The sequence below is a fragment of the Dendropsophus ebraccatus genome, chromosome 6 (assembly GCF_027789765.1).
Source record: "Dendropsophus ebraccatus isolate aDenEbr1 chromosome 6, aDenEbr1.pat, whole genome shotgun sequence".
Lineage (NCBI taxonomy): Eukaryota > Metazoa > Chordata > Amphibia > Anura > Hylidae > Dendropsophus > Dendropsophus ebraccatus.
In genome coordinates, this window is record NC_091459.1 from 42986176 (window position 1) to 43002744 (window position 16569).

General features: G+C 46.7%; 1 protein-coding gene across 1 annotated transcript in view; it reads right to left on the reverse strand.

Moving 5' to 3' along the window:
- The window catches only part of NCOA7 (nuclear receptor coactivator 7), a 53038-nt gene that overhangs the window by 28668 nt on the left and 7801 nt on the right, over positions 1–16569 (reverse strand). The window contains exons 2-5 of the mRNA XM_069974890.1: positions 11746–11825; positions 6550–6657; positions 4094–4198; positions 257–382 (exon numbers count right to left, since the gene is read on the reverse strand). Coding sequence (XP_069830991.1) covers positions 257–382; positions 4094–4198; positions 6550–6657; positions 11746–11784 — 378 coding nt within the window. The 5' untranslated portion in view covers positions 11785–11825. The remainder of the gene's footprint in view (positions 1–256; positions 383–4093; positions 4199–6549; positions 6658–11745; positions 11826–16569) is intronic.

Genomic DNA, 16569 nt, shown 5'->3' on the forward strand with positions numbered 1-16569 from the left:
AACACAGTATCTTGAAACCCTCCCGACCCCCTTGTCACCTAAAGTGTACCAGTGGCACCAGGTAGGTTACAAGAACTTGGTACTGGAGTCAAAACTATATGTCTGGGGTAAAGGTCATATCGTTGAACCATATTTTTAAAAGGCTTTTCAACTTCTGTCCTAATGTAATGCAACATCATCTGACAAAACATTTCACATGGGGCTGAACACCGATGAGGGCCATCACTAGTCATAAACTTACAGCTACACAACCCACCTTTCCATCTGTGATGTATCTACAGTTCATTTTCAAGAACTTTACGACAATGGGCTCTTCCTCTTCAGACGTAGAGGACAGGACTCTTTCTATGGGTTTTGTGGCTTTTCTTGCCATGTCTGCATCCTTTATGTAAAGAAAACATGAAAAGAACAATAAACAGCGCTCATAACAAAATATATATATATAATTTAGGAGCACTTCAGGAGATAGACAGATATATAGATGAAATTTAAGAGCACTTCATGTTTTGATCGTCAAGGGCAGTTTGGGGGTGGGTAAGTGTTTGTTGAGTGACTTTCGGGGACCAATGCTTTGGCTGTCAAGGCATGATGGGAATTGTAGTTTTGCAAAAACAGCTGGAAGGCCAAAGATTTCCCATCCCTGGGTTAAAAGGTCAGACCCCTATTGACTGTAAGGGCCCTATTACACTTAGTGATAACCTGCCAAACCAGGGCGATTAGGCAGATCATCGGTCTGGGTAATAAAGACAATGATCAGCTGATGACAACGTTCATCAGCTGATCTTGTCTTTAGGTTCCGACCTATAATCATCGGCCGCCGCTGTAATAGCGATACGTGGCTGACAGCTGATGAATCTGTAAAAAAGAAAAACTATACAAACCTCTCCTTGCTCCCTGATATCCTGCTAGTTTCGGACCACTCCCCACTGTGTCTGGAGTGACAGGCCGCTCAGCCAATCACCAGGACAGTGCAGCAAAATTGCACACTGTCCACCGATGAAATTAAGCGAATTTATTGCAAGAAGAAGACACAGACACGTGTTATACAGGTACATAGTGAATGTGCAGCATCAAAGGTTCTGGATGGTGCGGAGAACAGCACATGGAGTAAAGTGGGTAAAAGTATCACTTAAAGTGACTTTGTACCCACAATCTGACCCCCCAAACCACTTGTACCTTTGGATAGCTGCTTTTAATCCAAGATCTGTCCTGGGGTCCGTTCGGCAGGTGATGCAGTTATTGTCCTAAAAACAACTTTTAAATTTGAAGCCTTGTGCCCAACGGCCGTAGCCTAGATTGTGTATGCATTAGGCTGGCACAACCTTCCGTCCCTCCTTATCATTAGCAATGCCCCTAGTACATTTTCTCCTGTCTGAACACTGCACAGGTGCCTTACCAATCAAGCCCATGTGCCGTGCTGACACAGGTGAGGAATAGGAGACAATCTGCCTGGAGAATTCTTAATGATGAGGAGGGTGGGGAGGAGGGACAAAGAGGGTGTGCCAGCCTTATGCAAACACAATGTAAGCCCCAGCCATTGGGCACAGGGCTGCAAGTTTAAAAGTAGTTTTTTAGGACAATAACTGCATCACCTGCCGAACGGACCCCGGAACAGATCTTGGATTAAAAGCAGCTATCTGAAGGTACAAGTGGTTTGGGGGGGGGGTGTTGTCAGATTATGCGTACAGAGTTCCCCTTGGAGTTATTTAAGTATTAAGGCTGTACTACTTGAGTGGATACTTTCACATCACATTTTTCGTTGAGATTTATGGGTAATTGGGGTTTTATACATTTTTTTGATTAAGTGTTAAAGTTGATATAAAATATATAAATAAATATTTTAAAAAAAATATATATATAAGGTTCCGTCAGACAAGTTTAATATTTTTGGTTAAAAATTTCAACAACAAAAAGGTTATCACATAACTTTCCGTAACTGCTTCATTACAGCATATGATGTGGTAAATTGAGGTGGCAATTTGCAAAGAACATTGCCCACACTGTAATAAGGGTAAATGTAGATGGAAATTCTGTAAATGTTGCTCAAAGGAAAAGCATATATAGGAACTACATTCTTCAAGCCAAGATCAACCACAAGCATAGATGTTTGTTTAAAAAGGAGGTCAGACTCTGAGCGCACACACCTTGCAGGCATGACATTGGCCCATTAGATTATTTTATTTTGTGTTTCATGCGCTGTTTGATATTTGCGGTGTGCTGCTCAATGCTCGTGAAATAAGGGGAACATACATGTGAGATGTCTGTTATTTTACTACGGCATAACAGCGGCTCTTTGCTTAGAACACAGAGATTAAACTGCGGACCTCCAGCTGTTGCAAAACTACAATTACCATCACGCCTGGATAGCTAAAGCTTTGTCTTTGACTGCCAGGCCACAAGGGTGATTAGCAGGGCAGGGAGCCAATGGCTTCTTGTCCTGTCAATCAGAGCCCAACTGGTTTGACACCCCTTACTTTGAAAAATAAAGCAGCACTTTTTATAATTTCTATATTTTTTAATTACACCCCTGGCATTGATTGCTCGTTTACCCACCTAGCTGATCACGTTTTCATGCCCTGACATCATTTGTGTTCCAGCTCAGTTAAGGTACTGTTTGATTTCCATGAGTCAGAACACAGAAATAAAACCATTCCATGGGAACGCAAATCAGCCTGAGTGAGTATGCATACAAGGTTACTGCCAGGGGTGTAATTAAATAAAAAAAAAGTGGTGCTCTAGCAAACAAATAAAATCTCATTCAAATCAATTGGTGTCAAAGTTATATAGATTTGTAATTTACTTCGATTTAAAAAACTCACCTCTTCCAGTACTTATCAGTTGCTGTAAGTCCTGCATGAAGTGGTGTAGTCTTTATAGTCTGACAGTGCTCTCTGCTGCTACCTCTGTCCATGTCAAGAACTGTCCAGAGCAGGAAATGTTTTCTATGGGGATTTGCTACTGATCTGTACAGTTCCTCTAATGGACAGAGGTGGCAGCAGAGAGCACTGTGTCAGTCTGGAAAGAATACACCACTTCCTGCAGAACATACAGCAGCTGATAAGTACTGGGATACTTGAGGTTTTTAAATAGAAGTAAAATATAAATCTGTATAACTTTCTGTCACCAGCTGATTTGAAAGTAAAAAATAAAAATTTCCCTGTGTGAGCGGCGGCGGCGCGGGCGGCGATAGATGATACAGGTACTACTCCCCTATTATCTGCAGATAATGGGGGAGTAGTACTTTGTATATGTGCCCAGCACCGAGCAGGGAGGGAGGGGGGAGGTAGATGGCACTTCTCTCCCTCCCTGCTCGGTTCCCTGCAAATGTATTTATTGAATACATTTATGGGATACTTTGGGGAGCAAGGACACTTGCTCCCCAAAGTATTCCATGAATGTATTCAATCGCAAAGTACTGTACATAACATTACATTACGTTACATACACAGATCCATTGTAATTCCTATGGAGTGTCCAGCAGGGGCGCACTATATATAGAAGTCAATGGTACTCATTGACTTCTATATATAGAGAGCCCCCTGCTGGACTTTCCATAGGAATTACACCATTCGTCGTGACGTCACTGGATCTGAGAGAATTCTAACACTTCCTGATACACTAAATTAAGGGAAATAGCAGTATATGAGCATTTCCCATAATTAATGTACAATTTCCATAATTAATGTACATTAGGAAATTGTATAACTTTTCATAAGTAATAACATATAAAAAAATTATTTTGGCCGGACTTCTCCTTTAAGTAAAATTTCCAGTAACACAATTTCCAGGCATAGCCAAAAAGGTTTCAGTATTTTGCCGAGTCCATTCATTATGGAAAATAGCGGCGCTTTGACAGCATCCCATTTTCTCACATGTATGTATGACAGATGATCATTTCATTGTATTTCTCCAAGTCTGATGCATGAGTAGCCATGCAAATGCAGATTATGAAACATTAGTCATGCACAGGGGTGTCCAATAACGACAACCTACTGACCCACAGACATAATCTTGACCTGTTAAGATAAACCACTCACTTTTTACTATTTTAAAAGGTCTGGATAGGCTGTCGTATAACAGAAAATATACTCACCAGTAGTTTATCATACTCCGCATCTGATGACAATGGAGATGCTAGAATACCGGCATTTGTATCTTTTACACTGGAATGAGGTTCACAGACTGGAACATAAAGTACCTGTCAAAACATTTTCATAGAAGGCGCTTTGTTAGCAGTATGCAGTACAAAGGAAGGGAAGCTGTCAGCCCATCTGCACACTGTGAGCAATGGCTGACAGATAATGGTGCTAGCTAGAACACAAACGTTAACTTTTCTAAAGACGAGGGCATTTGCAGAAGTCGTAAAAAAAAAAGGTTTTGCTTGCATTATGTATGCTGTCCACTTTGATTAACGCATCATTGGTTCAATTATTGCCCCGATCGGTCCAGTAAGGGCCTTAAGGACCAGAGCCCAATTTTTCAATCTGACCAGTCTCCCTTTATCTGGTTATGGCTACGTGATGCTATAATTTATAAATGCAAATCTGAGATTCTGACATTGTACTTTAGGTTAGTGATAAATGTTTCATGTCATCTACCTTCAAGGGAATGTATATTTTATTTAATTTTAGCCTAGACAGATTAAAGTATAAAGGAAGAAATTATTCAGTTTCTATTTACTGAAAAAAAACACAATAAAACTGCAGTATGACCATAATGTGTCAGCCAGACCTTCTAATTTCTAGTAAGTCAGTCAGGGTTTACAGAACTCTCAGAAGATGTATGCAAAAGCCTTATCTGTTTCTCCAGCAATAAAATAAAGTCTCTGTCCAAGCCTAAACAGCAAAGCCAACAGTGATCTGCAGGTAACGGGAAATGTCAGCTTATTGTGTACGCTCTAGCAGACAATGTGACTCAAAAATGTAAAAAATAACACATTTACTATGAAACAGATTTAAAGTGAATCCATCAAAAAACTTTTACTATGGACTAAGAAGTTTCTGATTGGTGCTATAGTGCTGAATCCAATGGTGTTTTACTTTTCAAAATCCGCTACGCTATCAACAAGTGACATACCCATTATTTTGTAGATGCGAATTAGTCAGACTGGTGCACTAGAGGCGGCTGAGCAGACGCACTGAAATCCTGTGCAGACGCATTATGTGCAGTGTCACAGCAGGTTATGTGCCAAAACTTAAGGGTACTGCTGTGGCACAGTACTATAATGGCCTAGGCCCCCTGAAATGGAATCAATTTTAGCACCAGGCGACCTAGAGCGCCTCCCGGGTGCTGCAAATGGCCTCCCAACTGCCCCTCCTGATGAGCACTCGCAGTTAAATGCGGGGCTCTGATTGACAGGGCGAGGAGCCATTTGGTACAGTATAGCTGTAAAGTTAGTAGTCATGGTCATGAAAAGCACTGTTGGATTTAGTATGGCGGAGTCGACCAGAAACTGCAATTAAAAGGATGATGACAGATTTACTTTAAAGTGAATGTCAGATGAAAAATTGAATATGAACAACTAACAGTGTTATGAAACAAGCAATTACTATATATACACACACACACACACACACACAATATCCAGTATACAAGTGTTCTGTGTCTTTATTTCCACATCAGACATTCCATTTTTAAATTGATGTAACAATGCCACTAAAGGGGTAATTCAGGAACAAGATTTGCAAAAACAGCATCACTTTAAAGGAGAAGACCGGGCAGGGACATTTTTTTATTTTTTTTTAACTGCTGGTGAGGGAGTGGGTGAAAATAAAACATGCACTATGCTCCCCGCCTCCTGCCATCTGCGGCTCCACTCAGGGGCTATAGAAGTGTCCCACCTCAGCCTTGTTCAGTGGGCCTGACACTTCACGCCCCAACACAGATCAAGAAACGGCCAGGGACTGGAGCAGTGGACTGCAGGCACCAGCACTGGAGGTAAGTGCATGTTATTTTTTTTTTTCACCAACCCCCTCCCCAACAGCTTAAAAAGAAAAAAAAAAAGTCCCTGCCCGTACTTCTCCTTTAAAAGGATTCTATCAGCACGTTAGAAGAATCTAACCTGCTGATATTCCCCTATTAAGCACAGGAGGCTAACGGTAACGTTTCTTACCTTCATCCACAATGAGGTTTTCGTGCTATTAAGAGCTTAATCCTTACGCTAATTAGGCGTTTGGTGCACTCGGGGCGGGACTACCTGTCGCTGCCAGCCTACCTCTTCTAATAAATATCAGTGGAGCGGTAGCCCCGCCCAAAGTGCACCAAAATACCAAATTAGCGTAAAGATTAAACTCCTAATAGCATGGAAATGGCCTAAGAAGCAATAGGGATAGTTTTCCTTTAACTGAACAGAGCTAGAAACCCACACCCGAAAGAAAGAGGCCATGTTTTTCTAAGCCTGGAGAACCCTTTAAATATGCTATACACAACTTCTGCCAAGATTATGCATAGTGTCCAAATGACACGATTATAGTTTTAGTCCTATTGTTCATTTACAAAAGGGCTTTATTTTTCCGGTAATGAAATATATCACATTATAGAGAGGTTTACCTGTCCCGGCACAATGGTGTGAGTAAAGAGCTTGTTCAGTTCCACCAGTTTGTTTGGAGTGACATTGAATCTCAGTGCTATACAGTTTAAGGTGTCCGTGTTAGATGCCTAAGAAAAACACATTTATATAATTAATCTACAGCTATCTCCAGTATTACTCCTTTATGGGTAGGCAGACATCACGTTTCACCTTTTTGTAGAACGAAAGGCCCAGACACATGTCTGTACACGGGCTGTGAATAAGGGGCAAGTTAATCTTGCCTGGGCAACCTCATGGAGGTTCGCTCCGTGCTGGCTACTAGCAGCAACCCCCAGCTACTGATAGAAGCCAGGGGCCGTCCAGTATACAGAGGGGTCACATCTATACCCCCTTACCGGCAGCACAACACGAATGTACGTCATGGTGCAGAATCCATTTGTTTGCTGCTGTCTCTAATTAACCCCTAAATGCTGCACTTACGTGACAGTGACAACAGCGGCACTTGTTACGGACCTTCAGAACCCCTGACGTTAGGATTGCTTTCCCTGACAGGCAGAAGTCTAATATTTACTTCTGTTCAGTCCGATTAGTGATCTGCATCTAGAATTTGCCTCAGTTTTTCCATTGACCTCCAATATAAAAAGACGATCAAAGCACATCCTTTTTTAAACATACACAAAAATGTGGTCAACCGCAAAAAAAAAAAAAAGGATACATTGATACTTTTTTTTATATATGTAAGTCAATCGAAAAAGATTAAAAAAAAAAAAAAAAAAAGATTGCAAAAACAGTGTGAACCCAGACTAAAAAGTATATGTGTGTTCGGAGTGAAAGCATACATACATGCCGGCTTTACTACTTGTGCATGCAACACAGAAGCAAAAATGTGTCCTTAGCCACAGAGCAAGAAAACAAAGCTGCCTTGACAGGAAACCTAATCCAAGAGCAGATTTGGTTTCACATGAACACATTCTTTAATCAACAGCTTAAGCGGTATTAGGTGGCCAGATTTTTACAGGGTTGAAAGATCTAGGAAAGATTGTATTAAAATTCAAATGACTAAATATTTCTACTAATACTTTTGCTAAGTCTAGGTTCACACTTCTGCGGGGCTCCATCTAGTGGCCTGCATCTGAACAGACAAAAAAATTTACTGCACGCAAAATGATCAGACATCATAGAAAGTCCAATGGACTCTATTGAAGTCAATGGAATTTGTTGGGTATAAGACTGAATCCGTTAAAGGGGTAAATGTTTTTATAGGGGTACTCCAGGCTAGGGGACTTTTCTGACTATGGCCGGGGAGGAAGTGGATGAGGCCAACGACGTCCACTAACCTCCCTGGTTCCAGCCCTGGGTCCTGGATCGCACTGCCTGGCCGCTTCCTGGTCTCTGACGTGGGCTTGAGACGTGACGTTTCAAGCCAGCTCAGCCAGTCAGTGACAGAGGCAGATCCCGCCTCTGCCACTGACTAGCTGGCAGGGCTTGAAACGTCATGTCTCAAGCCCACGTCAGAGACCAGGAAGCGGGTAGGAGGCGGCCGGAGCAGTGCAATCTGGGACCCAGCGCTGGAACCAGGGAGGTAAGTGGATGTCATTGCCCTCATCCACCTCCTCCCCTGCCATAGCCAGAAAAGCCCCCTAGCCCGGAGTACCCCTTTAAATCAACTGGTGTCAGAAAGTTATACAGATTTGTAAACTACTTCTAAGCCCTGCAGCAGGGATGGGAAACCTTCGGCTAGGGCTGGGCGATATGGGCAAAAAATAAAATCTCGATTTTTTAAAAAATTTGGACGATTCTCGATTTAAATCTCGATTTTTTTTCTTTTTTTGCTACATAAACAGAACATTTTCTCCCTGCAGCATCAGATACTATTTTAATGATATTTCAGACAACAACTATATTGCTTTCCAGTGTAACAGAGCCCCCATATAGTATAGGAAATCATGTTTGTGCCTTCATCTACGTAGGGTGTAGTAATGGAGGTCTAGTGGATAAGGGGTGTAGTAGTGGAGGTATAGATGAGGGGTGACTGGGGAGACTGAGGGGGAATGGGGTGACACTGGGGGACACTGAAGGGGACTGGGGGGGGACACTGAAGGGGACTGGGGGGGGGACACTGAAGGGGACTGGGGGGGGACACTGAAGGGGACTGGGGGGGGGGACACTGAAGGGGACTGGGGGGGGACACTGAAGGGGACTGGGGGGGGGGACACTGAAGGGGACTGGGGGGACACTGAAGGGGACTGGGGGGGGGGACACTGAAGGGGACGGGGGGGGGACACTGAAGGGGACTGGGGGGGGGACACTGAAGGGGACTGGGGGGGGGACACTGAAGGGGACTGGGGGGGGGACACTGAAGGGGACTGGGGGGGGACACTGAAGGGGACTGGGGGGGGGACACTGAAGGGGACTAGGGGGGGACACTGAAGGGGACTGGGGGGGACACTGAAGGGGACTGGGGGGGACACTGAAGGGGACTGGGGGGGACACTGAAGGGGACTGGGGGGGACACTGAAGGGGACTGGGGGGGACACTGAAGGGGACTGGGGGGGACACTGAAGGGGACTGGGGGGGACACTGAAGGGGACTGGGGGGGACACTGAGGGGATGGGGGGGGACACTGAGGGGATGGGGGGGGACACTGAGGGGATGGGGGGGACACTGAGGGGATGGGGGGGACACTGAGGGGATGGGGGGGACACTGAGGGGATGGGGGGGACACTGAGGGGATGGGGGGGACACTGAGGGGATGGGGGGGACACTGAGGGGATGGGGGGACTGGGGGGACACTGAAGGGGACTGGGGGGGACACTGAGGGGATGGGGGGGACACTGAGGGGATGGGGGACTGGGGGAACACTGAAGGGGACTGGGGGGACACTGAGGGGACACTGAAGGGGACTGGGGGGACACTGAGGGGACGGGGGGGACACTGAGGGGACACTGAAGGGGACTGGGGGGACACACTGAGGGGATGGGGGGACACTGAAGGGGACTGGGGGGACACTGAGGGGATGGGGGGGGACACTGAGGGGATGGGGGGGACACTGAGGGGATTAGGGGGGACACTGAGGGGATGGGGGGACACTGAGGGGATTGGGGGGGACACTGAGGGGATTGGGGGGGACACTGAGGGGATGGGGGGGACACTGAGGGGATGGGGGGACACTGAGGGGACACTGAAGGGGACTGGGGGGACACTGAGGGGATGGGGAGGGGACACTGAGGGGATGGGGGGGACACTGAGGGGATGGGGGGGACACTGAGGGGATTGGGGGGGACACTGAGGGGATTGGGGGGGACACTGAGGGGATTGGGGGGGACACTGAGGGGATTGGGGGGGACACTGAGGGGATGGGGGGGGACACTGAGGGGATGGGGGGGGGACACTGAGGGGATGGGGGGGGGACACTGAGGGGATGGGGGGGACACTGAGGGGATGGGGGGGGACACTGAGGGGATGGGGGGACTGGGGGGACACTGAAGGGGACTGGGGGGGGACACTGAGGGGATGGGGGGGACACTGAGGGGATGGGGGGACTGGGGGGACACTGAAGGGGACTGGGGGGACACTGAGGGGATGGGGGGGACACTGAGGGGATGGGGGGACTGGGGGGACACTGAAGGGGACTGGGGGGACACTGAGGGGACGGGGGGACACTGAGGGGACGGGGGGACACTGAAGGGGATGGGGGGGACACTGAGGGGATGGGGGGGACACTGAGGGGATGGGGGGACTGGGGGGACACTGAAGGGGACTGGGGGGACACTGAGGGGATGGGGGGGACACTGAAGGGGACTGGGGGGACACTGAAGGGGACACTGAAGGGGACTGGGGGGACACTGAGGGGATTGGGGAACTGGGGGGACACTGAGGGGATTGGGGGGGGACACTGACGGGACACTGAGGGGATTTGGGGACTGGGGGGGGACACTGAGGGCATTTGGGGACTCTGAGGTGATTGGAGGGACACTGAGGGGACTGGGGGGGACACTGAAGGGTGACTGGTGCAGCTGGGGGTGATTGGAGCAGGAGGGCACATACATCTCCTTCTCCTCCTCCCACCTCCGCACACATACTCTCCTCCCGGCCAGACATGGAGGTCCCGGGTCTGTGGAGGAGGAGGCCGCAGGGCTTACAGTAGGTGGTGATCGCGGCGCTGCGGGTCACGGAGCTATACAGCGGGAACGGGGATCTGCACTGAGCCCCCCCCCCATCCCGCTGTATAGCTCCAGGACCTGCAGCGCTGCGATCACCACCTACTGTAAGCCCTGCGGCCTCCTACTCCACAGACCCGGGACCTCCATGTCTGGCCGGGAGGAGAGCGGGATGCTCAGTGGAGGGGGTGGGGGCAGGTCAGCGGCGGCGCTGTCAGTGGCTGGAGGCCGCCGGCACCGCCCCTCTAAAGCCTGGCCACCCAGCATCTTCTCCCCACTCACCCACACCGCCCCTCTACGGCTCTCCCGCCGGCCCGCACCGCCCCTCTCCAGCCTGGCCACCCAGCATCTTCTCCCCGCTCACCCACACCGCCCCTCTACGGCTCTCCCGCCGGCCCGCACCGCAACCCACCTTCCTCTCAGCTCCTCTCCGGCACAGCAGCCCGAAATGATTTTTTGTGAAAATCGAATTTACGATTTTCACAAAAAATCAAATCGATTTCAACGTTCTGGACGATTAATCGAATTAATTCGATTAATCGCCCAGTCCTACCTTCGGCCCTCTAGCTGTTGGAAAACTACAATTCCCATCATAACTGGACAGCCAAAGCCAAGCATAGCTGTCCAAGCATGATGGAAATTGTAGTTTTCCAACAGCTGGAGGGCTGAACGTTCTGCATCCCTATTCTACAGGAAATGGGTATTTCTTTAGAGGTGCTATAGTGTCTGTACTAAATTTCAGTCATACAGTAAACTTTGTTTGCTTGCAACTCCAGAATGCCACAATATTGTAGTAAGATCCTAAAAATGTATGCAAATTCCAGACAGCCTATGGCCTATGGCTGTTTCCACATTTCCGTATTGACTAGGGCTGCATACAACTGCAAAAATGGCACGCTCTGTTCCAAAGTTTGCTCTATTCTAATTGGAAACCAAAGCCCCTTTTTGAACTTTTTTGGTAAAAAAACAACAAGTCATAAAGAATGAAGTAGAAGTTATGTAAGAGGTTCCCAATAAGAAATATGCTCCGTAGTTTTATCTGACAGTGTGACTTACTGTATATTCAATGGTCCCCAAAGGTTTTTTCATAACCATTTTCTTCTCTTTCTTCTCATTTTTGTTATTTTGAACTTCTCCTAAAAGAAGAAGAAGAAAAAAAAAAAAAAAAAAAAAAAAAAAAAAAAGAAGAAAGTAGTGAATAAATTCCATTTCTAATCTTTTTGGTTAAAATCAAATAAACAGACCTGTATCCCTCTGCGGAGTATGTAATGGGAGCTTCACCATAACTAGAGATGAGGGCAACTGGATCATGCACAAGTCTGACCAATTTTTGGTCAAAGTGAACCAGTATTCGAAAGGTGAATATTTTTTAGCTGCAACTTTTTAAATTCTGCCTGTTTAGAGTATTCAGTTAAAAATTCACATAATCCAGGATTTGAGCCCAATTTATCATTTGCAACTATTTAAAAAGTTGCACAAACAGGTCAGTACCAGGTGAAAATGCTTGCGTAATTTCTTGTGAATATTCCATTCACAAATTTTTGAATAGTTTGTTAAATTAGTCCTATCTGGTTGGGTAAAAAACAGACAAATACTCTGTAGACTCAATAGTAAATGTCCTCCTATGGCTTATGGCTGTATCCATGTTTCTAGGACTCCCTAAGGCTGCATCCAACTTCTTCCGCTCTGGTATTTAAATGCAGTATGATCAGATTCCAGCATGCTCCAGATGCACTGATCTCTAACCATCTAACTGCTAGGGCAATAAAATAAGCTATACTGTTTGCCTGCTCCAGAGTCAGTGATCAGGTCGCTCTGCTCCTTACCCTAAGCATACGCTATCCCAAACACTAAATGCTGTCAATCAGGGCCGGCGTCAGCACCCGGCTAAGTAGGGCAAATGCCGGGGCCCCCAGCTCCTCTAGGGGCCCACTCCCGTTTGTTACTACATTTTTTTTGTTAGTAAAAAAGAAAAAAAAGTGTAGTAACAAAGGGGACTGGGCCCCTAGAGGCCGCATGTGACAGTTAGGGGCCCGCCGATCCATACTGGGGCCCCCGAGCACCTGTCTTCCATCACAAATCTTCCCTACAGCCGAGTAGGAAAGAGGACCTTTGAGTCTGAAGGACCTTTGATGATGTCACGGGTCATGTGATTGGACACATGACCTGATAGAGGGCAGCAGGTAGGCTCTGCAAACTAAGTGTCCTGTATGTGCTGGTTCTTCTACTTGTTTTGTGTATAGAGGTCCTGCTGTAATATATATATATCCTGCAGTAATAGATATAGATATATTACAGCAGGACCTCTATACACAAAACAACTAGATATCTGTATCTATCTATCTATCTATCTATCTATTTCCCTATCTCCTATCTATCTATCTATTTCCCTATCTCCTATCTATCATATGAACATGGTGAGACCTCTAGTTCTCCTATATTCAGGCCCTGCAGTGATATACAGTGTGTGTGTGTGTATATATATATATATATATATATATATATATATATATATATATATATATATACACTGTATATCACTGCAGGGCCTGTATATAGGAGAACTAGAGGTCTCACCATGTTCATATTATAAATATATATATATATATATATATATATATATATATATATATATATATATATATAATGCTGGTGCTGCTAGTTCTCTAGTATACAGCTCCTGCTCTGTGTGTGTGTATGTATATACACACACACACACACACAGAAGGAGCTGTATACTAGAGAACTAGCAGCACCAGCATGATATATATATATATAATCCTGTGACTGGGTCTGACTCCTCCAGAGTCCTGACTACTGCAGAGATCAGGAGATACAGGAGGAGAAAGATATGCAGCAGCCGCATGTTTCTTCTGCTGCAGATCTTTCCTCGCCTGTATCTCCATGATTTGCTCCTCAAAGGGGCCCGCCGAGGCTCTGTCACCCAAGGGCCCACAAAAAGCTGGAGTCGGCCCTGCTGTCAATAGCCATGTAAAAGTAATAGACAGTGTTTCCAGCACACAAAGGTAAAAAAATGCTGGTGCTCCTCCCATTCTGGGCTGTTAGGGGCATCCTTTGTACAGATCCTTTGTACAGAATCAGTCTTCATCACCCTCTGACTTCATAGCCTGTTTTATTCTGCCCCCCCCCCCCCCAGGAGTCCTTGCAGTCATACTCCCACCTTACTGCAGTCAGCAGGTAGGCTTCTAAGCCTGCTCCATACTGCGATAGTCATGCCTTATCCACAATAGAGGGAATAGCTAAAATTATGTGTCCGACTGCTGAACCCCCCCCCCCCCCATGATCTCAGGAACAGGGACCCCAAAATATCAGCTGTGAGCTGCAGGTACTCTTTACTTTCTCTTTGCTATGGATGCTCTTCATCCATCTTCTCCATGTTCTTTTTCTACTTTTTTTGAAGTGCGTGGCACTCCTAGTTGGGGTTTCCCTCCTGTTCCCTATGGTTTGGTCAAAAAGATGGCGGGGATCGTTGGAGGGGTGGCCTTCCAGGTACTTTTTGTCTTTCTTTAGAGCTAATGACTTAGCCCGACTTGGGATACCTGATATCATTCAATGTCCAGTATGTTTTCTTTTATTTTGGCTTCCTCTGCATGGACCATTATTCGTAAATTTGCGAGCTGCACATGCACAATGCATCTCCTCCATGCATTTTGATGAATGCAGCTTTTGACGACCCCAAAATTAATGTAATGGCAACACGCAAGTGCCATTACAGGATGTCAGGGTCCCCGTCCGTTCCTTAGATCACGGGGCCAACTGCATTTGGACCCTCTGAGGTTGCATTTACACATCCGTGACACATGGTCCGTAAGCTGATTTTATATCACAGACTTAACTATGCAACTCTTATGCTGTGGTGGATCATGATGTGGTTGATTCAGGGGCCGGCCAGGGCCCAAGGTTTCCGGGAGGGGATGGGAGGGGAGGGGATGGGAGGGGAGGGGAGGGGATGGGAGGGGAGGGGATGGGAGGGGAGGGAAGGGGGGGGGGCATGGCGGCCCACATCTGATCTTGTCCTGCAGTGGTACCTCACTTCGGGGCACTCCAGAGGATCCTCCAGTGGGCCTCATAGTGAATTGCACCTGAACACTATTCAATTGTGCATGAGCCGAATGCTGAAAGTTCGTCTGGACTTCTAGCGCAGGCAATGTCTTTCACACGCGCTGCCTGTGGTGGGAGACAGAAGAGCAGAGCCACGCTGAGAAAGCTGCAGCAGAAGAGGTGGGGGGTAAATTGAATAGTAATCATCATTGGGGCCATCTACTATAGGGGGGCCTACGCAGAGGGCCATCTGATATAAGGGGACCTACACAGGGGGCCACAAGCGCTCTAGGGTCTTGTGTCAGTGCATCTGTGAACTGGAGGGGGGGCCAAGGAAGGGAGGACAGCCAAGGTGCCAGGGTAAATTTAATGCGCCCCTGCTCTTGCAGGACTTCCTGCACCATAACATCCAAAGCTCTTTGCTACTGAATTATGATGCAGGGATTTCCGAAAGTTGAAGAGCTCAGTCTATAATATACAGATACTTTTTTAAAGCTACCAAAACATACTGGCATGTTGAGGGGAGTTAAAAGGGAGAAAAGGCGTTTTACATTAAATATAGGGCCAAATTGGACACATATCGCAACCAATCACAGCCCATTTTGAAAAGTGAAATCTGAGCTGTGACTGGTTGCTATTTGCCAAGACAAAAAATGCCTGATCTGGGCCATTGTGATGAACAGTAGGGACTGGGTGGTGGGACTGTCAGGCTGGGTAAGGGTTTTTTTTTGTTTTGTTTTTTTTAATACCACCCTGACTCCCTTTACAAAAAAAAAATAATACTAGTGTTCAAACACCCCTTTAAATATCATACACTCTCAAAAATATATGCTTGCATGACATGGTGCGACCCCAACCTGCTGTTATGTTCCCGTAGGATATAGGACGCTGAAGGAAATTTTCTTACCTTCATCCCCAGCATGCCCCCCCAAACCAACTTATAGAAAAATGGTGTCAGAAAATTATACAGATTTATAAACTATATCTGTGTGTCAAACTGGAAAGACTACACCACTTCCTACAGGGCATACAGCAGCTGATAAGTACTAGAAGGCTTGATATTTTTTAAATAGAAATACTTCACAAATCTGTATGACTTTCTGACACCCGTTGAGTTGAAAACTTTTTCTTTCCCCCTCGGGAGTTCCCCTTTAAGCCAGAATTCTTTTTGGTGCAGCCCCTTCACATCACCCATGAAGTTATATAGCAGACACTATTTGGTGCAAATTACACCAATGCAATCTATCACTCTTTAGACACTAATGATAAGTGTTCCCCCAAAGCCTTCTATACAACATTAGCACAAATTCCCTATATGCCATTCATGCACTATAGAAAGGCTATTAGGGAACCCCTCTAAATAGGTGTCAATACAATATCATAATATTCCCTCCCCCAGAACACAATACATGAGGTACTACAGCTCCCAGCACACCTACCAAAGGCACAGTGGGGCAGCTGGCTGTAGGGGAGATTGGATATGGGGGCACCCAGGGCTGTCCTGGTGGCAGGGCTCTTCTGTGCAGTGCTGGGCAGGGCTGCAGGGAGCTCCCTGGCCTCTTGTGCCTGCTCACATCCATTGGCACTGGGCAGCTCTCCTTCAGGGCACAGGGCACAATAGTCAGTGTCATGCATGCACTCCACAGCAAACATGGTGACCCCCTGCTATAGAGGAAGGCGCTGGTTGTGTGCATGCAGCTCTGGACAGGTTAATGCTGCTGCTGCTGCTGCTCCAAGACCTGACATGCCGGCTCCTTCCTTGCTGCACTAGTGCATTGTTCCTTCAGCCAGACACAGCAGAGGAGGTGTGAGCCTGGG